Here is a 27974-nt window from a genome sequence, read left to right as displayed (position 1 = left end):
TCTCACCGCCTCTGTAGGCTGTAGCTAGCTATCTCTCTGTATATCTCCATTATTAATATCCTTTTCCGTATCCCTACGTTTCTACAATACGATTACGATAGCATACCACTCCATCTACTTGCATCCACTAGATTTATTCTTCACAGCTCTCTCTCTCTTCGCTCTATATTTCTCTGTGGGTCATCTCCAACCTTTTGTCGGTGTTATCAGATCTTGCAGAACGCAAACTCTGTGGCTCTCTCACTGGTGCCTTTTCTTCTTTTTTCTTCTTGTTGTCCTTCAACACCAAGTTAAATAGCAATTGGGAGTTATTTAATTTGTGGGTGTTGTATCTATATTGGAAAATGTTAAAGCTTTGTGTGTTGGATGCTTTATGGTGGTAGTTGGTGGGCTGCCTAATTGCTTTTGTTCAGCGCGTGAGGTTTTGGAATTGGAATCGGAATTCGAGGAGTGCATGAAGGATTTGGTTGTGTGGGTTCTATGCTGGGTGAAGTTGGGATTGAGAATAAGGTGGGATTGTGGGCTTGTGATAAGGAGCAGAGGAAGGTGGGGCAAATGTGGCTGAGTCTTTGTGGAATTTGAGACCTGGGTTTTTTCTGTTTGTGCTTGATCTCAGCTGGATAAGAGTTTTTTAGCTCAGTTTTTCGAGATTTTGAGTTCTGGGTTTGACACAAAAATGCAGCAGGATCACTTGAAGAAGGTGCCTTTTCTTGAATTTTCCAGTTTTTTAATTTGTGATAGACTTTCAGAAATTGTGTGAAAATAATTGCCCTTAGTTTCAATTTTTTTATTTATGTGCAACTGTGTAACTAACGTTTTCTATGTGCAATTGTGTTGCAAGTAACGAATTGTGATATGATTCATTATATTGTGAATTTTTTAATAAATATTTGCATAAAATTTGTATTTTTATTCTTTATCGTGAAAGTTGAGATCTTTGTGCAAATTGAGCTTTGAAATGGAGCTTTTTCGACTGATGATGGAGTGGGACATATGTTAGCTGATAATAATGGTTTTGGTTTTTCCCATCTATGATTAACTGCAATTAGATTCAGTTCTTGTTTAATATAACAGTCATAATGGATAACGGCATAAGTTAATGGGAATTTTCCTGAAAGATGACTTTTCATTCTTATTCTGGAATTCCATCCAATGAATTTAATGCTTATGCTTCTCGTTTGAGATCATTATGTGCCAATTTCATGGCCCTCTTTCTTCTTTCTATCTCAGGCGTAGATTCCTCTCTACTAAAATGATATTTCTCTCAGACCGATCCTTTCAATTATCTTGTTTTTCTGGATCAATTTTTTTGTATTGTTTTCAAATTTCGTTGCCCGTCATCAACTTCTGAAACTGCTGGAATAGTTGTAGGAATTTGAGGTATTTGTTGTGCGCTTTCTGTTTTTCATTTTTTATATTTGTTTGGAGTTGATGTCTAGGACTTTTAAATGTTGTTCCTAAAGTTTCTGATTAGAAAATACTTAGAAATCACAAGGGGGATAAAATGTTCGTCATGGTTACTGAAATTATGATATAATCTGGAAGGTGCAACATATAAGAACAAATATATAGGTTGGGTACACAAAGGGTAGCCTTTTCGGAATTGATCCCATGCAATGTAAGAATTTGGTATATGTATTAATTGTGTTGGTTGCATGGTATCTTATGACACATTATATATATCAAATATGTCTGTAGTATTCTTGTACCTTTGTTTTTCGGTCTGATGTTTTTGTGCACATACTTTTTTGTATATTAATACATAAAACTCCTGTGCTCATTGTCATTGAAAATTATTTGTTGTACTCTTTGATCATATTTATCTTTTGTTAGTCAGCATTTCTTGATGTGTGTTGTGATAGCATCATACTTCATGATTGTATCTATTTGAGTATCTCTGTGCATGATTTATACTGTATTCTAATCTGAATGGGATTCAATGCAACAGAATCAAACTGAGATGGACTTCTTCTCTGATTATGGTGATGCCAATCGATACAAAATTCAGGAAGTTATTGGAAAAGGAAGCTATGGTGTTGTTTGCTCAGCAATAGACACACATACGGGTGAAAAAGTGGCAATAAAAAAAATACATGACATTTTTGAGCATATATCTGATGCCGCTCGTATTCTTCGTGAGATAAAGCTTCTCAGACTACTACGACATCCCGACATTGTTGAAATTAAACACATTATGCTACCGCCTTCTAGAAGAGACTTTAAAGATATCTATGTTGTTTTTGAGCTCATGGAGTCAGATCTTCATCAAGTTATCAAAGCCAATGATGACCTGACACGTGAGCACTATCAGTTCTTTCTTTACCAGCTGCTTCGTGCATTGAAGTATATTCACACCGGTACATCCTTCTCTCTAATTTCTTTGCTGCCCTACCTGTGTACGTTTATACTTGGGACAAAATAATAATTCAAAACCATGCTAGGTTTACTGCCTGCCATAAGGACCCTTATTTGTGCATATGTGTGCACTTAGGTTCTTGTGGTCTATCGTATTTCTAGTGGCTGATTGGGTGTGTTCTGTATTTTTTTCCTTTTGATTGTACTCTTGTGTTTGGGTATCTCTCAATCTTTCCCGTCCCCCTCACCCCTTTATTTCATATCTTTTTTCCCACTGAATGTGTGAACGTATCTGATACTTACCTAATTGGCTGCAGCAAATGTCTACCATCGAGATTTAAAACCGAAGAACATATTGGCAAATGCAAATTGTAAACTAAAAATCTGTGATTTTGGGTTAGCAAGAGTTGCATTCAATGATACACCCACGACAATATTTTGGACGGTACTCAATCTGTGATGTTGTTTGTTTATCTATCCTAGAGTTATTTCACATAGAATTTGAGGATGTTTTCCAACATCTTAAAATAGTACTAATACTTCTGCACCTTTAATGGGACATTTGCAGGACTATGTTGCAACTAGATGGTATAGAGCTCCAGAACTTTGCGGATCCTTTTTCTCTAAGGTAGAGCTTCACATAGAGTTTCTTAAACATTTTAAAATTCATTACAGCTTAAATAAGGCAAGGTTTTACGAGTAATTTGATCTGAATTTAGTAATTCAGCGGTCAATCCATGTTATCATTCGCCTAAGATTAGTGCATCTAAATGCAACAGATATCCCCTTCCACTCTATTTATTTCAGTTGCATTTTCGAAATTGCAGCATGTATTTTCCATGGGGATAGCCAATGTGATATGGTGACATTAAGTAATATTATTGTCTGGTGTTGAGGAGAGATGGCACATACTCTTATTTCCTCAATGGAAACCGATAACTTACTATGGCAATATTATGTTTTATATTACAAGGTTTTGGCATGTCTATTGTTCTTGTAATTAACTTTCTAATTTGATTCTAGTGCTTGAGTAAAAGTATTTTTTCTTCTCTACCTACTAAATTTTGATTTCATTTGAATGCAGTATACACCTGCGATTGATATATGGAGTATAGGCTGCATCTTCGCTGAGGTATTAACAGGGAAGCCACTTTTTCCTGGAAAGAATGTTGTTCACCAGCTGGATTTGATGACTGATCTGCTTGGGACACCATCATTAGATACCATATCTCGGGTAGGAAGAGCCGTATTTTCTGATGCAATGCATTCTGGTGCTCTTTCTATTTTATTTTAATTAAGTATTTAAGTTTGTGTCCTCATAATCACAACCCACTACTTTATTTGAGTGCAGGTTCGAAATGAAAAGGCAAGGAGATACTTAACTAGTATGAGGAAAAAGCAACCTGTGTCATTAGCACAAAAATTTCTGAATGCTGATCCTTTAGCACTACGACTTTTGGAAAGATTGCTTGCCTTCGATCCAAAGGACCGACCAACTGCCGAAGAGGTTTGTCATGCCGTAATAGACTATCTACTTTCTTAGCATTATGCCATATGTGTGCCAATGCATATATCCAGCCATTTGCTGGAATGAAAGCATCATATGTGATGAATCTAGCTAGTGTGGATATTTAGTCGCTTGATAGTAAATGTGTTGAATTTGGCCTTTTGTGTTTTTACCAGGCACTTGCTGATCCTTACTTTAAAGGATTGTCAAGAATTGAGAGAGAACCTTCGTGCCAGCCAATTACAAAGATGGAGTTTGAATTTGAAAGGCGAAGGGTCACAAAGGAGGACATACGGGAGCTAATTTTTCGGGAGATATTGGAGTACCATCCTCAATTGCTAAAAGACTACATAAACGGAACTGAGAGAACTAATTTCCTCTATCCAAGGTTCAACCAGCCATAGTTGCTTTTAACATTCAAATATTGTTGCATAGATTGATTAAGGTCCTTTATGCTGCTATCTTTCCCCTGACTGTTTGTGTGTATTTGTACACAGTGCTGTTGATCAATTCAGAAAGCAGTTTGCACATCTTGAGGAAAATGGTGGTAAAAGTGGTCCGGTTATTCCACTTGAACGAAAGCATGTGTCTCTTCCGAGGTAAACTATAGTTCCTTATGTTTATTTGTTCACATATTGACAAGCTTCTATCAAAACAGTGTATGCAAAGTACTGGTACATTGTAATCACGGTGATAGTGCAAATTAGGCAAGTTAGTTGTTGTCTAAGGGCTCCATTATGGAATGTCCTGCTACTGCCTGACCTTTAATATCAAACAATCCCTATTTGAGGGACATCTCCTTGTTAGGTTTGGCCAGGGATCCCTATTTAGTCGAGCTCATCCCTCTGCCCATTTTTACAGTGCTAGGATGTCTTCCGCTTATGACCTGTACTGTTCTTCCATGTCCAGGAAAGCTGCATGTATGATTTTTATTAGATTGTCAATGATTAAGATGATAATTTCAAATGCATTAAATCTTTACAGGTCCACGATTGTACATTCAAATACGGTCCCTCCCAAAGAGCAACAAAATTATGCATTCTTGAAAGATCAGAAAAATGCTGAAGAGGCATACAAGAATTCAAGGGACAATGAAGGAATTCATGTAAATCTATCAAGAACCATGCAAACACCACAAAGAATTTCTTTGGGTACGCTCAATAACTTTTAAGAATTTGTAGCTATCCATTTGCTTCTTGTTTTTCCATTTAGTTTTAACTGGATTTTGGTTACTTATGCAGCCAAACCAGGAAGAGTTGTTGGACCTGTTGCACAATATGAGAATGGAAACATGATGAAAGATACCTATGATCGAAGGACACTAGTTAGAAGTTCAGTACTTCCTCCTCAGGCTGTCCCTCATGCTTATTGTTATCGCAAACCCGGTGCTGGAAATCAAGAAAGGTCTGTAGTGGAAGTCGAGAGGGACATGTCTTCACAAGCCAAGCAAGCTGCACAGTGTGGCATGGCAGCGAATGTAGCACCGGATGTAGCTATTAGCATCGACTCCAACCCATTTTTTATGACTCGGGTGGGAGTCAGTAAGGTGGAACATGATGACAGAATTGCTGTTGACACAAACTACTTGCAGACGAAGGCCCCATATGGTGGGATTGGCGCTGCGGCTGCCACTGCGGCAGCCCACCGCAAGGTTGGAACTGTTCAATTCGGCATGCAAAGGATGTATTAGGTGAGCATTCAACGAGTTGGGTCATGGTAATGATGCATAATGAAGTAGTTTATACAGAGGCAGAGGAGGAAGATGGAGCACAGTTCATGCATGGCAGGAAGGGCTCCATCGAGGGGAGGATGGATATAAGCACTCCAAGGTGGTTGTGATGAATTGAGGCAGTCGGTGCTTTCCTTTAAAGAGCCCGCTTTCTGGGGTTATGTTAGATACGAGTACATTTATCTTGCTTCAAGAAACTATATGTAAGCAAAATTATACAATCAAATTCAAAAAACGAAACTCTCGGTCCCTTACCTGCGTGTGGAGTTCATATGAACATTAAACATAACTTGAATGCAAAGCACGGTTTACCGCTGATTGCAACAATTGCACAAGTAATTTTTAATATAATGGCCTTATACAACTCTGTTACTTCGAGCCTCCTAAGGATCAGCCTTGATTACACAAAAACCTATATGTACGCAGAAGTTACAACTTACAACCATACAGGATTACCTTTTATTGTAGCACTTGGGTAACTAAAACTCGTCTAAGAAAATGAATGTTAAGGGTAGTAATGGAATTCAAGCAACAAGGGAAGGACGAAAAAAAAAAAAATTGAAAAACAATGCCTGAATTGTACCGAACCGACGGTTTGGTTTGAATTTTTATAAAAAAGTCAAACAGCCCAAAAATTGAATTGGACTGCTCCGATCTCGCTGGGTTTGTTGTTCTTACCTTTTTAAACTTGAATCAAACTAAACTAGTAACGTTGAGTGATTCTGTTTCCAATTAAAGATATGAACCGAATCAAATTAGATATGTCGAATTGAACCATATGAACCAAAATTGAACTGAACTGTGCTCACCCTTACACGAGCCCACTAGAGCTAAGTTCTTTTGGACCATCAGATCATGTCTAATGCAGGTGAAATAACCCTTCACTGCTAAATGACTTAAAATTATAAAAGACTAAAGTTGATGCATGCTATCATTCTGAAAGGCCAAAATGACATCTAACCTGTAACCCTTCTGTCTCACGACTAGGCATGCTCTAAGCATCAGGCCCAAGTTGAAAGATCACTAAAAACAGATACGTACAGTTGGTGATAGAAAAAAGGTAGGGAAGTAAATGAGTTGGCAGCCACGGCCATCCAGCAACAAACTACAAGGCAAGGCAAGGCAAGGCAAGAAGGGGAAGGCAAAGCACAGTTTCTGACTCAAACACAAATGCACCCACATCATCAGTACATTACACATGCATGATGAATTCTCTCCTCTTCTCTCCTCTTGTGATTATAATTATTATGATGGGTGCGCATAGTTCCATGCCATCATTATTCAATTCCTTCACCCTACTTTTCTGTCCATATTGGGAGTCATGGACCCCTCTTTGCACGTATGCTTTGTCCCCATGAGCCCCATGAGCTGGACCATCTCCTCCTTCACCACATGCACTTCTCATTAAGAATCAGTGGTTTCAATTATCATTTCAATCCTAAGAAGTTTGTGTCTCCTAGATTAATATTGTTGAGACGAGTAGGATTTACTTGCACCAACGTCTGATTGTCCTTAGCACAACCCTTGTTAAGATCGCCAATTATTTACACGCACGTGAACGATCGAATCATCAACCCTATTAGAATCGCAATCAGCATTTCGAAAATGATTTAATAATGATTAAGTGTCTTTAGATTAGTTTGATGAATAGTAAAATGTACTAATCCAGTTGCATTAGGTCACCCAACCAGACCTATAAAACCTTGTACTTGACTTGAGTACGGATCACAAAAAAGAAGGAAAGAGAAAAGAAAAGGAATTGCAAGTAGAAGAGAACTCCAAGAGGAAGAAAGAAGAAGGTGGTGGGAGGGAAGGATCTGATTCTTTTCTGAATGCGATTGTGATCCAAGAAATGTTAATTAATTAATTATATTTATTTAGAATAATAATAAATAATGTATAAAATAATAATATGTATAAATGTAATGTAGTGTGTGAATCTGACAGCAACAAGAGAAGAAGGGAAAGGGAACTTGGGTTTGGCTTTGGGTGGGTGGCTCTGATCCCATGGAGCCCCATATGCCCAACACACCAAATCTCTAACACAATCCCAATGACCAAAACCACCCGCTGGTTTCCTCCTTGGAAACACCACCACTCCTTCCCCATAATAATATTATTTACAACCTCCGATTTATTATTTATAGACTAAATATTTATAAATAAATTAAAAAATAAATTTTTTAAAATATGAGAATTTTTTTTTGTGGGGCTCTAGGTGGGTCCCGGTGGGAGTGCCACTTGGCAACCATGCCAAGCCAGTAATGTAGATCACAGGAAGGAATGGAGAGAGGGAGAGAGGGAGAGAGGGAGGCACTGAGGCACATGGGTGGTGTTAGGTTCAAGAAAATCATGTGATCGCATGTGCTCTCTCTTTCCCTTTGTTTTCTACTGTGGAGCCCATTGACATTGCTCTCTAGTCCATACTGTAATTTCACATGAACCTATCCACACCTGATCCCGTGGAGAGTCTCCTCCCACCCCTCCTCCCGCGCGTTCGCCTCTTCCTTCCCCATATGTTTTTCTCTCGTTATTATGAAGTAAATTTAGGTTTTAATTGGTATTAACAATGTTTATTTGTTCATATACAACAGAAGATCACAAATGATGTGGTAGTATCTTATTCGATTTTATTTTAGACCTAATTTAATCGTGACAATTAAGAAATTATCATATATCACACTGGTCAACGTATTAATCATGACAATTACGAAATTATCATGTATCGTACTAGTCAACATAAGTGAACCTAAACAGGGATGAGAGGGAGTTGTTGCCCGCACTCAACAAATTATTCTCCATTGGTTTTGTTCAATTACTAGGCTAGCGTTAGGATCAAGTAATTAAGGTAAGAGTGGAGAACAGAGTATAATGCCTGTTAAAAAGAAGCAATCAACTATTAGTTTATTATGAATTTTATTCTTTTGAAAAATGTGTAAGAACTTCTTTACCTTATTCGATCGAGAAAAATTCATATATCTGCCACTGCTAGTCAAATGATTTATTTATGATGTAAATTAGAATGGAATAGATTACACGGCATTTGTGTCGAAACCTTAATGAACAGGACAACGCGCTTGATTAGAGAGGTGAAGAAAAGCACTAGAGTCCAAATCCAAAACAAGGGATTGGGAAGCCAAAACTAGTGGGCCAAAGCTTCGTTGGCATTGACATTTCTGGAGCTCAACAATAATTTAACGCCAACCTCATACACACCTCCTTCCTCTCTTCAGTTCACAAAGAAAGTCATAACCCACCTTTGCCTTTCTCTCTCTCTCTCTCTCTCTCCCTGTCTGTCTGTCTGCCCCTCACAGACTCACACAAACAACTTCCTCCTTTGTTCTTCCTCCCCTCAAACTCATGGAGGAAGCTCAAACTCAAACCCAAGTTTCCAAATCTACATTCAAGAGAAAGCAAAGAAAAACCCAGCAAAAATCTCACATGGGTAATGCAGTGCATGAATCTTTATCCAGCTTTAACCAACTGAGAGCAGAGTCTGCTCAACGAAGAGCCCGAAAACAGAGAAGGGAAGAGTGCATGAAGACTAATCAGCCCAGTGATGTAAAGAATGGTGGTGAAGAAGATGGTGACAAGGAGGTGGAGAAGAAGATTGAGGCATTGCAGCGGATTGTGCCAGGTGGGGAGTCACTTGGAGTTGACAAGCTGTTTGAAGAGACTGCTGGGTACATAATGGCCTTGCAGGGTCAGCTCAAAGCCATGAAAGCTCTTGCAAGCTTTGTTGAAGGCTTGGAGAAGGAGAAGAGGAAGTTTGGAGGTTGATTGATTGATTGATTAATTATGGCCTCTTGCTGATTGGGAGTTTGGAAGGTTCTTATTATGGTTCCATGACAGACCAATGAAATCTCTTCTTCTTTTTTGTCCTCTCTTTTTTTTCTTTTTCAATTTTCTTTGTTGGGTAGTAGTGGGTAGCTTTTTTTTTTTCCTTCTTCTTTATTTTTCCTCCTTATAATGTTAATTTTTTCATATTTTTGTAATGAACTAATGGATAGGAAAAGATCAAGTTCTCTAGTACTAAAGAAATGATATAATGCCTTTTTAATACATCGATGTATGAATTTTATTTCCCATATATATATATATATAGTCTCCTTCTATTAAGCGATGTCTGGATCATCTGCATATTGCAGGAACTTCATGGCACTGCAGGCTCAGAAATCTGATTATCTGAGAGGCTAGGAGTTGTGATTAGATAATGATAGTTTTGCTGCATCTGGTGGTGTCTGATCTCTCTTGTTTTATTTGGATTGTTTAATTATACTTAGGAAACTAATGGTTAGTGTCTTATGAAAAAGATTGAGGTGGTTTAGCATGTGGTTAGTGAGCTACTCTCAGTGACTAAACGTTAATGCTGTACTGGTTTTGGCATCTTATACGGAAACATTATTAATGAGGGCTAAAAGTAGCTTTTAATTAATTGGTATTTTGACTTAATTACCCCTTTAAAAAGTTTAATATGTCAATTGGAAAACAAGACAAGAATATAAATTTTAAGCAATAATAATATATCTAGGTTGAAGGCTTTTTCATGTCACATTACATATGCGCTAAAGTAGAAAGAGAAAAGGTAACCATGTGGAGATAAATGGATAACTGATGCGTAATTTTTAATTTATTCTCTCCACGGGTTTGAAACTATTACGACTTTATTTCACTTATTACATGTTACGTGACATGATGAAAGAGATTTGTACATTGTATATAACCGATGATAAAGGAAAAACGGAAGAAATTTTTAATTGAGAAAACCCAACCGATGATAGGCACATTGTATGCATTAATAACATCAATTAATTAAGTGGTTTTGATTTATTTTGACGTTTTTCTTTTTAAGCCTAATTTGAATCATGCATGATAAGATTATTTTGGTCACCCACGATGTTGAGCCGTGTTTTGTTTTGACACACTTGGTGATGTCGTCGCTCGTGGCTTTGTGCAACCTTCCAATGTTTGACTTCGAGTTGGCAAGTCTAATGATACTTTGTTTAGTCAAAGTACCTAACTGGATTTCCCCTTTTTGACATTTGGTTATTGGCAACATATGATCAAATCAAATCAAACCGTTACTTCTTCTCTATACCTGATCTTGTCCCCAGAACTAGCCCAAGAGGGCTTTAGAACTAAAATAGGTCGTCAGTTAAATCGATCTCACCCAACATAATATATCTAATCATAAACCCTTCTACTCTTCATGCCCCACTCTCGTTTGGTGGTTTGCCTTGAATATAATTAGAGTTGAATTCAAACCAGTTCATATGAGTCTTAAAACACAATATATGTTGATTGTGGTTCAATTCTAACATTTATAAGTTAATCAAACAACGATCATGATATTTATCAAATTTAATTGAAATAGCACAACTCAATCCGTGATTAGGTCACATTTGAAGTGTTCAATTAAACTAAGTTAATAAACTATTACAATTGATTAGACTACTCCAATTAAATTACGGGCACCGTCAAAATTAAATATAGTCGTTCAAGACTTAAGATCTAGGTCTTAGATTTTAAACTTGAGACGCCTTTCAATATTGATAAGAGAAATACCGCTAATTTGAAAAAAAGTTGAGACGACCATAAAGGCATTGCACTGCACCACTTGGGAGGCAAAAGTTTATGGGTAGTTGGAAACCACTGTGTCCAACGGGTGCATGCATGTGTGGACTGTTAATGTGCATGTTGGTTGAGTAGAGTTGCACTCAAGACTGATGAATTTAAGAAATAGATAAGAAGAAGAAACAAAGGAAAAGTGGCCTTGTCTGAAAGAAAAGCACTCTGCCCATGGATCGCATCGCCAATGGCAGGTGTGGTCCTCCCTCATGGAACATTCATGGTATTTGTTAAGGTGCTTGCTCGCTATATCATGCAAACAAAAACTGAAAAAAAGGCTGTCAAACTTGGAATTTCGAATTTTTTTTTTTTTTTTTTTTTTAAAGTTAAAGCGACCAAATAAAATACTGCAGACGTTGCCCATTCTCTTATGTTTCATCTATCATCTCCCTGCCTCCTCCGTGCTTTATGTTTCATTCCGTTTTGCTTGGGGCTTGGCCAAGAATGACATGAGATTGGGGCTTGGGTGGGGTGTTTTTGCTGCCGACAATAATTAGACTGCACAATGGGCCTCTCCCCCTACATCTAATGGCTTAAAAGATAGGCCCTCATTTGTTGGATAGAGATTCTATGAAAGAATTTTGTTAAGGTTAGTAGCTTACGTGACGAGTTTTGACCATTAACGATAGGTGCACCTCACCAAACTTCTCATCAACAATTAGGAATTACACACGCACACGCATAAGCGATGCAGGCAACATATTATCTAGAATGTCTCAAATTTTAAAACTCTAAATAATAAAATATCTTTGAAAGAATTGAAAACTCTAGGTACAAAATTAAAAAATAAAAAGAAAAATGGAGGAAGAAAGAAGGTGAGTGAGTGACCTCGCTGGTCGCCATGGTGATTGTGCGGCCAATCATTGCAATTGTTCCAACTTTGTTAAATAATTTTCAAATGAAGGGTTTTTTTTATTTTATTCAAGAGTTTCAAATGAAGGGTAGGGTTGAGATTTTGTAAATATTTATTGGGTGCCCAAAAAGAATAAGTAAATTTAGGTTTTATCCACACAAAAACTTTCACTTTTGGAAAAAGTCAAAATTTTTTCAAAAAAGTCAAAAAGACTTCTCAACTTTTAAATAAAAGACATGCAAATATAAAGAATTACTTAAAAAATTTAAAAATAAATAAGAGTAATTTTGTCCATTTTAACTTCTTTTTAATATTTTCTCTTTCCTTTGACATTTTCTAAAGTCTCCTGAAAGAATATTACAAATTCGAAAGATTGAAGATGAGTATCCAGAGACAAGTTTGGGCTAGATGTTGTTTCAAATCCAGCCCAACAATCAAAATCCACTTGTCCACCACCCGCCAAGTGGTTCAAATCATCAGCAAAATCAGAAAGGGACGGGTCCCACAACTTTTAGCACGTGCACCGCACCATCGACGACTCTCAGCCGTCCGTTCCTCATCACTGATTAGATTCGATGCCTGCTGTAATTCTAGGGAAAAAGAAGACGGAGAAGGGTAATGAAAATTTGTAAGAAGTAGAAACCCTAAAGGCTCGTCACTCTCATCTGGCCCTGTTTACTCGGAACACTCTCGTCCCACGCAGATCACCTCATCAGTAGAAGCACCATTGCTGATTGCTTTCGGGTTTGGTTTTCTCTCATACTATTTCTATTTCTTTGAAGAATTGAAGTCCTATTATTCTCGTTTTCGTTTGAAACTGCAAGAAAATTGATAGATGAAACTTATTTATGCGATTTTGAAATTTGCATTTTGCATTTTCGATTTTCTGGTTCTGATTGGCTTCTGGTCTTGTGTGTGCGCGTGCGCATGTAGGTTTAGACATGGCAGACGAGAAGACGGTTGAAATCGTCGACGATACTGAGGCCTTCTACGATGCCGATCAGACGGCGGAAATGGGCCGGAAGATCGAGGGTTTGGAGCGGGAGAAGCTGCAGTTGGAGCGCGAGAACAAAGAAAGCAATGAGAAAATCAAGGAACTGACGACGGAGATCGAGAAGTTGAAGAGAGGCGAGAAGGACACGAAGGAGAAGCTCCGGGAGATGGAGTTGGAGATCGAACGGAACGACGAGGGAAAAAATGTTCTGGAATCGGTTGCGAATAGAGCGATGGAGCTTGAGACTGAGGTATCGAGGCTCCAACAAGACCTGATCTCGGCGATGGCCGAAGTGGAGGAGGCGAATAGCGAAGTTGCGGAGCTGAAGCGTGTTTTGGGAGAGAAAGGAGCGAAAATTGATAGATTGGAGAAAGAGCTTGAGAGCCTGAAGAAGGCCAAAGCTGAGAGCGAGAAGTGGGTTAGGGAATTGGAGAGGAAGATTGGGGTTTTGGAAGTGAAGGAAACTGAGGAGAAGAGCAAGAGAATTAGGGTTGAGGAGGAGATGAGGGAGAGACTTGATGAGAAAGAGAATGAGCTTAGTTTGTTCAAGAAGAAAATTGAGGAATTGGAGTCGGTGATCACCAAGAACGTTGTTGAATTGGGGAAGAAAATGAAGGAGACTCTCGATGTCGAGGCGGCATTGAGGGAATCGGAGGACAAGTGCAGAGCCGTGGAACTGAAGATGGGACAATTGCAGAAGGATGTGGTGGAGGCTAACAAGGTTATTAATGGATTGAGGGAGAGGACTGTTGGGGCCATTAATGGGACTGTGGATGAAATGAAGGAGATTTTGGAAGGAGGAGAGACGGGTCCAAAGGGATTGAGCTTGCCAGTTGTTGCAGGGTCTACTGGAGCCATTGTTGCCGTGGCAGCTGCTGCCGTCTATGTGTTGTATCTAAGGCCTAGGTGATTGGATTGCGATGCGGCTATAGAGAAAAAATCCGGGCAGGTTTAAAGCTAGAGGTTAGGGGTTTATTGATTAAGAGCATGTTACAATTTTGTTAGAAATGCTTTTTTTGTTGGCTTTTTGGTTTTTTTTATTATGAGCCTATGGTTGTCATGTTATCTCAATCATTTTGGGATGCTTTGCTGTTTAGCTTTTACTTGCTTGGTTGGAAAAAAACTTCATATATATAGTTTTGCAGATTTAATATACTTCCACTATCGTCTATACTGTATTTTGAATTGCTTGAATATCACAAATGCAGTATCAAGATTTTTTGCTTATTATTTGATGTTGTACTTGTAGCACTTATATTCTAATTCTGTTTAATCGCTTTTGATATCTCGCATCACTTTTACTAAGATTGTCCAATTGCCTTGTTGGTGCTTTCCTTAAAATGCTATTTAGTAGGTTTTGATAAAAAATTGTTCTGTAATCAGAGCCAAGCTGGTAACCCATCAGTGATTATAGCCTTGGTCACCGGTTGTTTCTAATTTAGTGCCTTGTTGCGCCCCACTTTTCATTTTTGTTTATTTTTTGCCCACTTAGTGTGGTGCTGGGACTCTCAATAAGACAAGTCCTCAATTCGGTTAACTGTAGAACACCATTTTTACATAGAAGCCGAAGTGTATCTGTCGGCAGGGAAACATTCATTAAACCATATTTGTTCAACCAGTTTAGCTGCTTTATGGTGCAATTTGTGGAGGCTCAAACTCACTTGGGTTTCTTTGAGAAGTTGATCCTCCGTTTAGGTACAATCCACGTTAACTTGTTAAGCAATCATCCCCATTGCTAATGAAATGTATATCGATCTTATCCGATAATCCAGTCGTTGTCTGTTTTATTGCCACAATATCCTGCTCTTTCCGGCAGTTCGTTAAGAAACTTGGTTTTAGTGTTACGTGTTATGATCTTGGTTGTACTTGGAATCAGAGTATGTTGCATATGTGCATAAAGACTCTCCCCTGGTTGAGATTTGGAGTTTTTCTCAAGGACGTTGGGATTTGGAGTTACATGTGAAGTTATCAAAATTGTAGCTTGGATAATTACAGACGGGTTAAGATATCCCTTTTGGATTTTGATAACAGAAGTTAAAATCTTGTACAATTTTAGGTTGACTTCACTTTGTCATATACTCATTTGTGAGAGATATATTGTCAAATTAATACACCCTTTCCAATTTTTTTTAACATCTTTCGCCTGGTCCTTACTTTTTATTTTGATGATTTATACAATCTATCATTCTATCATTGCTATGTGAATGATTGTTAGTCGTTGATGTGCATGGAACACGGTCGCGTATTATGCACGTTTTGATAATTGCTTAGCGAGGATGACTCTTTTTACCATTTAAGGTATGATAAACAAATAGATGATATACATTTTGGTAACAAACTTTTCCGTTCAATATTTACCCAAAAAAACAGAAGAACAGAGCAAAATCCTCAATAAATACAATACAAATCACTGTAGGAATATCAAAGAACGGTTTTTTTTTCTTTTTTTTTTCCTCTATATAAATACGGAAAATATAATTAAAGAACCACTAACGAAATTCACTCCACACACAATCACGCATAACCCAATCTCAATCTTCCGCTCCTAAGCTAAACGAATGTGAAGCTCCAAATCGCCGAAAAGGCTTATATAATTAAGTGTAGCTGTCTCAGTCTCTGCAACCTTCATATCTAGTTCTCAGCTGCACCATAACGCTTTGCTTTGTCTCTGCACAAATTGGATTAAAAAAAAACTAGTTAGCTTACACTTTACACTTTTGATGAACATGTTGTTGTTTTTTTTTTTAATACAAGCGATAGTTTAAATTATAAGGGAATGAAGGTTTCTCATACACTACCAACAGTGCCATAGGGGTTCGAACTTGAGACCACTAATCTGCAAGTTAAGATTCTTTTTCACTGAACTAGACCCCATTGACTGGTGAACATGTTGTTTAGCACTGTGCAAAAGGAAATGAGATGCAATGTCGAAACATGGTAGGCCACAAGCTGTAAAGCCATGTTTCTGAAGCAACATGTTAATATACAGAGTTTATGCCAACACATGCCACCACATGACAGCACATTCCAAACTTTTATTTGGTTAATTCTTTCACCCAATAATTCAAGAAAAAAAGAAAGCAGGAAAACATGAATGAATTCTCAGCAAAAAAAAAAAAGATCTAAAACAAAATCTTAAACAGTTGATGGGACAGTGTTTCGTTAGGAGTCTTCGGTGAGTTTGAGGTTGTTCATGAAGAGCACATTTAGTATATCTTGTTCTTCCCACTCAGATCGATAAAACGACCTTTTATCATACACTATGCACAATAGAGTTCACACCATAAACTAATGTAATGATAATTAGACTATGATGTTGATGTAATTTACCTCGAATTATCGATTGGATCGATGCAGAACTTCGAAAAGTCCACAGCAACTCTTCCATGAAGTTGGTTGCAGGGGGCGTCCAGTGACAGATACAATAGACTGCCAACACACGAAACCAAGAGATGATCATTCAATTGAAAAGAATTTCAAGTGAGCTAGAAAATGTTAAACATGTAAAGAAACAGTTGAATCAACTTAATTACCGGATTTCCGGTGCTTTCAGGAATCACAGGCTTCCCATACTCTTCTCCAGCATCAGCTGATTCAAGTGGAGGAGGAACCTGATCAGGCGACGGCTTCGAGGATCCATCAACAACATTCTCACTAGATGACTCTCCAATTGTCTCTTCAATTCTCTTTGACACCACATCTACAACCTCACTCTTTTCTTCAACATCTGTTATGACTGGAGCAGGCTCATCATGCTCACTCAAAGAAGGCAATGCTGGTTCCTCAACCTCCTTGGACACCAAATCTGTTTCAGCTAGAGAAACCCCATTGCTCTCATCCAAATATGTCAATGTTTTTTCCTCAATCTGCTCTGACACCAAATCTGTTATGGCCGGAGAAGATTCATTGGTCCCATCGACAGATGCCAAAACTTTCTCCTCTTCTTCCTTCACAGCTTCCAAATCATCAACAACACCTTGATCCAAATGGTTGGACAGAGATTCAACAGTCTCAACAACCACTACGGAAACTTCTTTCGTCTCCTCCACTTCCCCTGAATCCGCCACTTTAGCACTCTTCTCACCAGCTTCTGTCTCTTCATCTGAACTGCTACTACTCGAACTCGAATCATCACCGTCATGGGTTTTCTTTCCAGCCGCAGAATAATCATCAATAGCTATGTCCGTCACAGATTCAACCACCTTAACTTCATCATCTGGTTGAACTTTCAGTGTCTCCTCTAATTTCCCGTTTGAAGAATCCGCCATTTGGTTAAGATCTGCAGAAAGTTTCCGTCTCTCTTCTTCTTCTCCTCCTAATGAATATTGATAATCAGAATGGCTTTGACAAGTCACAGAAGCAGTCTCACAACCACTCAATTCTTTGCCATCACAAAATTTCAAGTCATAAATTTCTCTCTCTCTCTCTCTCTCTCTCTCTCTCTCTCTCTCTCTCTCTGTGTATATATATATATATATATATATATATATATTAGTTTAACATGGTACAGAGAGAACAAAAATGGAATTAAGAAAACATAAAGGAAATTACAGATGGATCAATAAGAAATAAAGTCAAACTATGTGGAAGCCAATTTCCAATTAAGCAAATAACAAATAGGAATCCAATAAAGAGAGAGAGAGAGAGAGAGAGAGAGAGAGAGAGAGAGAGAGAGAGAGAGAGAAACCTCGGACATGAAGGATAGGTGGAGACTGGTAGATGGATTCTTTGGTACACTTCATTTGTTTCTTAGCAGATTTTGAAATGGTTTTCTTTGGACGTGAATGCGAACGTGAAGGCATGGCCTGCTTGTTGACTGGTGGCTGTGAGTTTACAAAGAAATCATATATTCATATGGAATGGCAGATAGAGCAGAGAAAGCATGCCGTGAGTTTGATTTTTAACGTTTTTGAAATTGGAACGGTCAAGGAGGGAAATACAACGCTACATCTGCACATATTTGATGCATGGGGGGCCCTCAGGAGTTAAAAAGGCGGGAGCTTTAATAAACGGTTTCAATGCTTCAACCAAGAGTCACCACCAGTGTGCGACTTTGTGTTTCATTGGAGTCTTTTTTGGCAGTGTGAAAAAGTTATATTCCTATACTTAAAACCATTTTTCTGTAATGGTTGATCGGGTTAGATCTTTATTTGGAATTAAAGAGGTATTTTTTATGTTTAAGACGTGCGAAGTATTTTTTAATGAAATTTTATGCATACTATTTTTATTTATTTATTTATGGATTTTTAACTGCAATAGTTCATGAACTTATACTCAAGTTTCATTTTTGTTATTCAACTAATTTTTTTGCCATTTTGGTTTTCCAACTCTCTCATTCGTTCCTATTCAGTCATTCCATCACATTATTTGTAAATTTCACCGTCAATTTGAAGAGTAAAACCGTTATTGTGGGTTATTTATAGGGGAGGTGAAACTATTGAGATGAGGGGCCATCTCAAGATTGTGATACATGTGAGTTGTGAGGGACCATCTCCAAAATGTTAATGGAGACCTCTACTAGTTTTAAAGCTGTATAATTTAGTGGTACTTTTAGTCCTTGTAGTTTGTCACTTTTCCCACTATGGTCCCTGTAATTTCAATTTCGAGCAATTCAAGGATAATCTCTAATTTTTTGCCTAATTACTTTAATGTGGAGGGGCATTTCGGTCCAATCATGCATCCCTTCCACAACTACTCCCTAGCCACACAAGCAACCCTTATTGTAGCTTTTCTTATGCTTTCAAGTCTCAAGCCCCCTACTTTATCATGGGTCAATGAGGAGAGGTTTTAAGCAATGCATGGAATTAGTTTTGGAGTTTGATGAGAGAGCGATAGTGAGGGGAAAAGGTGGTTGTGGAGGGAGGGTATAAGGTGATAGTGGGGGTGGTTGGGTTGTGGCTATAGAATTGTTTGGGGCAAAAGAAATTTAAAAAAGCACCAGCCCATCTTCCTAAAGAAAGGGCCATAAAACAGAAAGGAACAAAAAAAATGGGCTTCAATTACCAGGTCAAGAAAGAGCCCAATCCACATCAGAGACCCACGTCTTTTTCGAAAAAGACATAATTGTAAAAAACGCCAAATTAAATGGCGGTTACAAACTAAGCAGATTGATAAAAGAAAAATTGAATTGGGCCAAGTCTACAAAAACCTACAATTTCTCTCAAAAAGCCCAGGAACAAATTAGCAAATTTTTTCTGGGGAATCTGTTCTCAAGGAAGCCCACGTGACTGCCTAGAAAGACTTTGGAAAGTCAACATTTTCAACTGAGTTGATAAGAGAGTTAAACAGGGGCAGGTGTGAAAAAGACATCTCTGAAAAATCTCTGCCATTAGAAGATCAAAATCCCTTTTATATACTCAGAGAAAATTCTGCTCCAAGGAAAGGCACCATTTTCAAGAGATAAACAGACTGTGTTTTGAGATAAGTAGAAAGTAGAGAGTTGTTCAGACGGAAAATTAAACTAACCATCACAGTTTGAGCTCTTACAAAGCAGGTGGAATTAAAGAAGAAGGGTTAGGTTTTCTTTCAGAAAATACAGGGAAGTGACTACCTTAGGAATTGACTATGGAGGGCTTATCTGCCAGAATTGATAAAAACCATTTTCTTTGCATTTTTAAAAATAAAAGATCATTTTCAGAAAATCTGCCGCCCATTTTTAAAAGGATTGGAAATCCTACTCCAGTATTTCCTATAAATATATGATAGGGTGAACAGAGCAAAAAGACAATCAATCAAACAACCAAAAAATCAGTCAAAAGACAAAAACTCAAAATGATCACTTGATCTCAAAGAACCTTCAAACAAGCTGAAGCAACCAAAAGCTTATTAAGCTACAAGAAAGAAGTCAGCTACAAATCAAAACTTCTAGTTTCAGACTTAGAATAAGTCATTCAAAACGAGATTTCTCTCGTTACAAATTTGGTTCAGCAAAAGCTAAAACAAGCAGAGTTTGAGTTTTTACAAATATGAAAACCTTAACAAATTTATGGAGAGCCCTGACCAAGCAGAACAGGTACCACAGTGCAGTTCTAGCTCAGTAATTCTCAAGTCCAGCCACTTATGCCTCTTTCAGACTGAAGAGGCCGCAATTCTGCTTGTTCAAAAAGTCTTCCAGGATTTGAAATAGATTAAAGCTCTGCCAAACTCTAACGTTGGTATCGATTTACAGCTGAAGCGTAGCAATTGAAGTTGGGAACAGTCCAGTCCAACACAGACATACCTAGTCCAGCCCGGATCAGAAGCTTCTGTCCAGGGAGAAATGGAAGTCCAGCCCTCTTTTTGTCTTTCTAGAGTTTATTTTTTACTGTAGGGTTTTATAAAAGTCAGTTTCGCCTGAAAACAGTTCACTTCCTTACTATTTATTATGGCAAGAACTACCAACATTGTACTGTGAAAAATTATGAATTCCTCACTAGTCTGAGGCAGGAAAAGAACTTACTTGGGAGATATTCCTCACCCAAATTCACAATCGTTTGTTTAGGAATCAGTAACTTGGGGCGCAAGTTATCTATTTTTAAGAAGTCTATTAGAATTTTTATTACTAGCAGTGACATGCTCACACACTAAAGAAAGTTGACTTGCTGACCAGTTAGTGGTTTTCAAGGCAATTGGGAACTTTACCCTTCCATCACAGGAGCAAATATCAAACGGGTGAACAAGAATAGGGAGTGAGTTGAGTTAGGAGGAAGAGGTTGGGTGGGGAGGGGGATGGGGAATAGGAGAAGGTGGTTGGGGAGAGGCTGCTAGGTGTTTGTGGGGGTAGTTGTGGAGGGACTATAAGTTGGACCGAAATGCCTTCCATATTAGAGTAATTTGACTAAAAAATGGAGATTGTCCTTGAATTGCTCAGAATTGAAACTACGGGGACAAAATTGATCAAATTGAAACTACAAGGACCACAGTGATAAAAATGATAAACTACAGGGATAAAAAATGACTTTATGCCTAATTTAAATCTATTTCTACCCCCATAACTTACAAGTTAGGGCTAAAGACAAAAGACACCCTGCAAGTTTGGGGTCGTTCTAAATATGGGCCCCAGGGTATCAATTTTATCAATTTACACCTTTACGTTTTCAAAATTGTCAAATTTCATCCTTCCTTTAAGTTGACCACACGGTCAATTGTTTAATGTTGATGTGGCACCTTGATTTTAGACAACTTGAAAAATGGAGATTATAAAGATTAGTCTAAACACAAATTATACTCACAAGTGCACAAGGTCAATCGTAATATAGTATGGAAAATAAGTGGTCATTCCCACGAGGATTGAGTTCAACTTCCAATTAGTCTAACCTAATTTACTTCACAAAATACTTTAACTACTCTAATTATATAAACAAGAAATTAAACACGTAACATACTCACGTAAACACAAAAGGGGTTTGTGAAAGAATGATTTAATTACCAACGAAATTAAAAGACAAAACAAATAGAAAGTCACGAAACACAAGGATGAGAAATTCAAATTGATAAAAGCACTAGGACAATGAATTCACCACTAGTAATTCGATATAGCCTCTTATTCACCTACCTATTAACTAACCATTTGATGTCGCCGCTTAGTTTTTCTTTTTAATGAATTACTTATGATATTTAGGTTAACTCATATATTCATATATGCAATTCGCCCATGGTATTTAGGTCAAATATCAACACATAGAAACTCATTAAGATTAGTGAAAACCTCCAACAAGCATGTAAATCCTAGGAGTATGGTATTTACCCTAGACGAATTACAAATCCTAATCACAAGAAGCGAGCCTCAAATTAAGTATGGTATTTACTCTAATTTGCATCTGATTAACTCAATTAAAAGTCTAGATGGTGATCAAGCATCAAGATAATCAACCAAGTTATTAAGCACAGTGATTAAGAATCCAACATCAAATGGCAATCAATAGATAGGTAAAATAAGAAAACTAGATTATCATACTAGGGCTACATCATGCCCTAGCAAAAGAAAATTAGTTACACATAATCATAGAATTTGGCATAAACAAAAACATAAGGAAGAAACAATAAAACTTAGCCAATTGCGGTACTCTTTCGGTGTCTCCAATTTCTCATAGTCTTTGCGTGTGTAACTCCCAAAGGAGTTGTTTCTCATGCTTAAATAGAACACCACACGTCTGTTCCTACCATAGCTGGGCTTTTACGGCAGCCCAAAAATAAAGAAAAACATAATTAAAACATAAATCCAAAATGGGTAAGTAATTGACTCATCTTCCTACTTGGACTGGGATAACAAATCAGTTACTTTGCACGCATGTTTGGGGTCATTCCTCTTCCAAGAAAATTAGGCAAAAATATGTATATTGTAGGTCTTTGTCTTATCTTTTCAGCCATATATCGCACACCTTGAGGTAAAATTAGGAAAGTCTTCAAATAGTCATTCTTCCACAATAGCACAGTTTTGACGGGATTGCACCTTATGCTAACTTAACTTCAAAGACTGCTCTCATTGGCCGCTCCAAAAATTCCACAATCATCTTCAAGATCTTAGCTTCCATCTCCAACTGGTCTTGTACTAAAACTCACCAAAAAGTCGTATTTCCATTGAAAACCATTTACTTGCTCCAGAAAGCTGAAAATTGAGAAAATAAAGTAATAAGTCCCTTTTAAACCAAATTCTCCTACAAAAACTAAGTATAAAGAGTACATAAATGTGTAAATTTATGGACTTATTACACCCGTGGGACCCACCCCACTAGCGGTTTGACCATTCCGTGTATGACAGTTGAAGGGTATTTTTGGGTTTCGACAATTCAAAAAAGAAAAAAGAAAAAAAGTAATTGAGGCCCAATTTCACAAAAATCCCCAAAAGTCGTCCTCAACCTCAGTTTTAACCTAAATCCTAAAACGACATAGCTGAGAGCTGAGAGCTATGATTTTGAAGAAGTGAGCTGCCCAAAAGGTTTATTCGACTGTTCGTTAACCCAGAAAACGAAGGAGAAATGGAGCGTAAGGCGACGGTGTGTTGGTGTGGTAAGAGTGCGAGAATCCAAACCTCATGGACAATTTCGAATCCTTGGAGGCAATTTGCTCTATGTGCGAAGGTAAAAAACTGGATTTTATGCAAAATCTTAGATTTTGAATTGTAGCAGCTACAAATATGAATTTACATAGTGGGTTTTGTGCAGGGTAGAGGAGGTTGTGATTTCTGGATTTGGTATGATGTGAAAATGTGTGAAAGGTCTAAAGTTGCGATTCCGGGCCTGCTAAAATCGTGGGATAAGTTGGAGAATTCACTAGCAAAGGCAAAACGTAGAGAGAAGGTTCTTTGGACAGTATTGGTGGTGTTGTGGATGCTTATTGTAAGGTTCTTCTTTGGAGGGAATGGTGGATCAGACGAATTGAAGCTGAAGACTTTGGAATTGGCATGAAATGGGGTGTTTTAGGAATGTACTGTGCTTTTGGTATGGAAAGTACTGTGCTTGTGGTGTAAGAACAAGTTTTCCAAAAAAAAAAGAAAAAAAAAAAAAGAGAACCTATTTTCCAAAACAAGACAGTTTCATATAGCGTCTAAACTATTAAGATGGACGTCTAGAAAAATATGGTGGATAAATGAAAACTTTTAAGACGATATATCATATGCATTCGATTTAAATATGAAATTGTTGAAACAAACATCTATATGAATACAATTGCGAAAAAATATTTACGAAATTTTATAAGTCGCGCATAGTGAGCGTGATTTAAAAAAAAAAACCTGTTCTACTAGCGGAAGCGCATGCAGAAAGACTAGTATGTATTACATATATATATATATATATATATACTTACATTGTTTTCTTTTCTTTTCATTTACATATTTGATTAAAATACAATATTATTTTCCTTAAAGGACCAACACCTACCTATCTTACCTTTCCTCTTCTTTCACGTGTCCCTGCCTCCCTCCCAGTTCCCAATTCCCAAGTTTTTTTTGCTTTGTTAAACTTATCTTTTTTATAGGTGCAATATTTCTTGAAAATATGTTTTGAACTTTTGACAATTAGATTAGGGCCTTTCCACTTGAAACACAGAGAAGGTTCAAAGAGAGAGGTGGCGGTGAGTAGTGGCGGATTCAGAAATTTTCATTTCGAGGGTCAACGTGTAAAAGGTTAAAAAAAGTTATATACAAATAGACCCGTTGAAATGAAACAATAATACTCTAATTCATAGTTAATAGATAAAACCATACAAAATACTCATGTTCATTATCAAAGAGAATTGCATCAACTTCAAAAAATAGACACACATTGCAATACGCCAGAAATATCTCTAAGAATGTGATAATAAACCAAAAAATTAGTGCAATCATCTTCGCCTCCTAAGGAGTCTCGTTTAATTCGACATAAGAACTGGCATATCTTAGCGCAATCATGATCATTTTAGGGCATTAACGTCATTTTTTAGGTTCGTCATAGTTTTGATACGGGGCTTTATCTGCGTTCTAACTCTCAAACTTTGGACCCTTATGAGTACTGTCTTAGGGGGAGCTTATTCAAGCAAATATTTATTCAATACGTAAGAGTTAGGTTATTCTTGTAAAACTCTTTGTGGATTTAATATCTAAGGCTTTTTATCTAGATTGACCTTAGGTTCCTTCGTGCATTCATATCATACATGAAAAATTGTTTTACGTAAAAATATTGGCAAAGTATGAAAAATAATTTTTCAGAATAATAATTTTCTCAAGATAATTTTTGGCGGCTTTTATTCCTTACACATCAAATAAGAAAACTTGATTTTATTGAATTTTAGTATGAAGTATATATTGACTTAATGAGCCATCATTTTTAGCCTAAATCGTATTTTACACTACAACCAATTTTTCATATTTTGATTTGGTGGGAATTTGATTTTCTAGTATTTTTATTTGAATCCAAATGGGGGGTACTTCCTTATTTACATTGTAAACTTAAGTAATGTCTTTGACATTTACTTAAATGTTGAAAATGAAAATAAAGTAATCTATCTGCTGTGCTGTGCCCTCTAGAGCATTTCATCAAGCAGTTTAGGGGCAATTTGCAGGGGTCAACATCTTCGCCTCCAATGGTGGATTTCGGGCTTGCAGAGGTCAATTAACTCCTCTTGCCCCTATGTGGATCCGCCCCTGGCGATGAGAACAGTAGAGAGGAGCATAGTGAGAGACTAAGACAGAGAGCAGAGAAAGGTCGACGAGATATCAGAGACAAGGAGAGGAGAGATAGCTTTGAGTTCAGAGTTCGAGATTGAAGTGAGAAAGCTCTATGCCGTGTCTGTATCTCCTTCTCGCTCTCCTCTTTGTTTAAGTACCATAAATGTTTATTTAAATTAATATTAAATATATTGCGGTTAGTGCGGTATACCGCAATTTTTGGATTTATGGTACCGCCGCATAACTGTAGATTGCGGTCGGTATGAGAAACCGCAGATCTTGGTCGGCTTTTGTAATATATCGGCTTCTTTGCGGTAACAACTCCACGCCCAAAGTCTCAAGCCCAATTCAATGTGGGCCCATAACAAACCAAAGTTAGACCAATTTTACATTACAATTCTCAAGCTTTGCTGTCTCCAAAAACCCTAAAACCAAAACCTCCAAAGTTCCAGTCTTTCCCGAGTTGTCTTCTCTCTCGACCACCCCTTTTTCTGTGCCCCATTCTCTTCCTCTGCCTCCATGGCTACGACCACTCCGGCTCCTACAGCTTCCACAACCAAACCCACCAAAGTCATCACCAAGACGGTGCGGAAAGCTGTAAATGCCCTCCTCAAATGGCGAAACTCCAAGTTGCAGACCGAGAAACCGGATCTCTTAGAATCCGACGAGTTCGCCTATCTCGTTCTCACCCTCAAGAAAATCCCACCAAAGGCTCGCATAAACGCCTACAAAGTCCCTCTCCCAAATCGTCTCCATTCTCAGCTCTCCGAGCTCTGCTTGATATACGACGATGGACCCAAGTCCAATCTCACCAAGGATTTCATCCAAAAGAAAATCAAGGCCGAGAACATACCCATCTCGAAAATTTTGAAGCTTTCGAAGCTCAAGACTGATTACGTGCCCTTTGAAGCCAAGAGGAAGCTGTTGTATTCTTATGATATGTTTTTGGCTGATAGGCGGATTGTGCCTTTGCTTCCGAAGTATTTGGGGAAGCAGTTTTTTAAGAAGAAGAAGATTCCGGTTCCTGTGGACTTGGAGCACAAGAATTGGAAAGAGCAGGTTGACAAGGCATGTGGGTCGGCCTTGTTGTTCTTGAGTACCGGGACGTGCAGCGTGGTCAGGGTAGCGAAGGTGTCGATGAGCGTTGATGAGATTGTGGAGAATGTGCTTGCGGCGATTAATGGGATTGTGGAGATTGTGCCTAAGAAGTGGAGGGATGTGAGGTCATTTCACTTGAAGTTTCTGGAGTCGCTTGCATTGCCGGTTTACCAGGCCGTGCCCGATTTGACATTGAAGATTGAGGGAGCTAAGAGTGATGAGGAAGTGAAAAAGGTTGTTAAGTCTGAGAGTAAGAGTTTGAAGAGTGAGAAAGTGAGTAAGAAGAAGGGTAGAATTCATGAAGTGAGGTATATGGATAGCAATGCTGGTGAGGTGCTTGATGATGATGAAGTGGTTGCTGATGGGGATATTGGAGAAGGTAAGCAAACTGAGAATGAAGAACCGGGTAATGGTGAATTGGGGAAGAAGAAGAGGAAGAAGGAAAAGGTTGTTGGTGAGTCTAAGGGTGACAAAAGGTTGAAGAAATCAGCTAAGGTGAAAGATGATGCTGAATTAAATGGGGAAAAGGGTGAGTTTAACAATGAGAAACAGTTGAAAAAGTCGGCTAAGGTGAAAGATGGAGATGATGAGGTTCCTGTTGAGAAACAGTTGAAAAAGTTGGCTAAGATGGTAGATGAAGATGATGCCACTGTCAAGCATAAGAAAGATGGGTTGTCTTCGAAGGGGAAGAAACAAGATGTTACAAAGATGAAAGCAGATGATTTGCCAGTCAAGGGCGAAGAGTCTGTTGGAAAGAAGGAGAAGAGGAAGAGTGAACATGAGAAGTTGAAGAGCGGAGAAGCAAAGCCGAAGATGGCTAAGAGAAGTAAGAAAGCAATAGAGTAATTCAGCATAGCAGGCTACAGACGGGATTCAACACATCCGAGCAAGTATGGCTGTCCATGATAAGTCTGTTTGGCAGAAATTTTGATTGTTCAGTATTTTATTGTGGTATTGATGTTATGATCTTTTTCTTATTTTATGAATTGACTTTGCCTATTTGATTTATGTCTTCGTTATGGCGATCATACAAAATGGTTATGTTTCTATTTGTTTGTGCATGTGCTTAAATCTGAATTTTGAACTAAGGTTGAGTCACTCTGAGTCTATTACTTCCCCATCATGGGTGAATTTGCATCTCTATTTCCAAGAGGGTGAGACCTTGAAACTTCAACGAATGAAAATGAGTGCTGAAAACAATCTCTGTATAATTTTCGGGAGTTTGTTTCCTTATTTGCAATCAATAGTAGTTACAAGTGATCTGGAGAAGTGATGGCAGAATGATGACGACTAATTGAAAATTATTTTTTATTAGCAAATCCATTCCTTTGTTTATAGTTCATTCCATTAGCCACTTAGTGATTGACAAATCACTTATGATTAGAGCATGAATAATTCAAGCATATTAACAAGGTCCCTTGATGATGTGTTATAGTTACAAATCAACAGATCATCACAGCATTTCTTTGCATAATCTGGTTCTTCATTTTAAGTGCAGCAATGTGTAGCTTAATATCATGCAAGCCTTTCAAATTGATTGAACTGCTCCTTCATACCTGGTGTATTGAATTAGAATAATTGTGGAATGTATATAGGAGGTGTAACTCAGTCAATATTCCTTGTCCATGAGTTGTCTGCTGATTTTGTTCAAGGTCTGCAAAACCCTACTCTGAGCACTGTTATCTC

At 37.9% G+C, this 27974-nt stretch overlaps 5 protein-coding genes across 5 annotated transcripts; 4 read left to right on the top strand and 1 right to left on the bottom strand.

Annotated features, from left to right (window-relative positions):
* The first annotated feature begins 4 nt into the window (after positions 1-4).
* Positions 5-5918, top strand: LOC117621085 (mitogen-activated protein kinase 20). Its single transcript, XM_034351364.1, has 10 exons — positions 5-700; positions 1949-2357; positions 2673-2800; positions 2924-2983; positions 3440-3589; positions 3707-3862; positions 4039-4250; positions 4360-4461; positions 4847-5013; positions 5104-5918. The coding sequence occupies exons 1-10, from the start codon at positions 677-679 to the stop codon at positions 5550-5552; spliced, it is 1857 nt and encodes a 618-aa protein (XP_034207255.1). The 5' UTR covers positions 5-676; the 3' UTR covers positions 5553-5918.
* A 2863-nt stretch (positions 5919-8781) lies between these two features.
* On the top strand, positions 8782-9653 carry LOC117622578 (transcription factor PAR1-like). The gene has a single exon (XM_034353312.1). It carries the CDS (start codon positions 8952-8954, stop codon positions 9369-9371), a length of 420 nt encoding a protein of 139 aa, XP_034209203.1. The 5' UTR covers positions 8782-8951; the 3' UTR covers positions 9372-9653.
* Positions 9654-12597: 2944 nt separating this feature from the next.
* Positions 12598-14223, top strand: LOC117623432 (peroxisomal and mitochondrial division factor 2-like). The gene is made up of 2 exons (XM_034354410.1): positions 12598-12816; positions 13006-14223. The coding sequence occupies exon 2, from the start codon at positions 13014-13016 to the stop codon at positions 13974-13976; it is 963 nt and encodes a 320-aa protein (XP_034210301.1). The 5' UTR covers positions 12598-12816; positions 13006-13013; the 3' UTR covers positions 13977-14223.
* Positions 14224-15391: 1168 nt separating this feature from the next.
* LOC117623607 (histone H3.v1) lies at positions 15392-17543 on the bottom strand. The gene is made up of 3 exons (XM_034354655.1): positions 16600-17543; positions 16397-16495; positions 15392-15734 (listed from the first exon to the last, which is right to left on the bottom strand). The coding sequence occupies exons 1-2, from the start codon at positions 17332-17334 to the stop codon at positions 16403-16405; spliced, it is 828 nt and encodes a 275-aa protein (XP_034210546.1). The 5' UTR covers positions 17335-17543; the 3' UTR covers positions 15392-15734; positions 16397-16402.
* An 8008-nt stretch (positions 17544-25551) lies between these two features.
* Positions 25552-27337, top strand: LOC117620542 (ribosomal L1 domain-containing protein 1-like). The gene has a single exon (XM_034350635.1). The coding sequence runs from the start codon at positions 25710-25712 to the stop codon at positions 27132-27134; it is 1425 nt and encodes a 474-aa protein (XP_034206526.1). The 5' UTR covers positions 25552-25709; the 3' UTR covers positions 27135-27337.
* The last annotated feature ends 637 nt before the right edge of the window (positions 27338-27974 follow it).

The sequence above is a fragment of the Prunus dulcis genome, chromosome 3 (genome assembly GCF_902201215.1).
Source record: "Prunus dulcis chromosome 3, ALMONDv2, whole genome shotgun sequence".
In the NCBI taxonomy this organism is placed as follows: domain Eukaryota; kingdom Viridiplantae; phylum Streptophyta; class Magnoliopsida; order Rosales; family Rosaceae; genus Prunus; species Prunus dulcis.
Note: the sequence above shows the minus strand (reverse complement) of the source record. Positions and strands in the feature narration are given on the sequence as shown.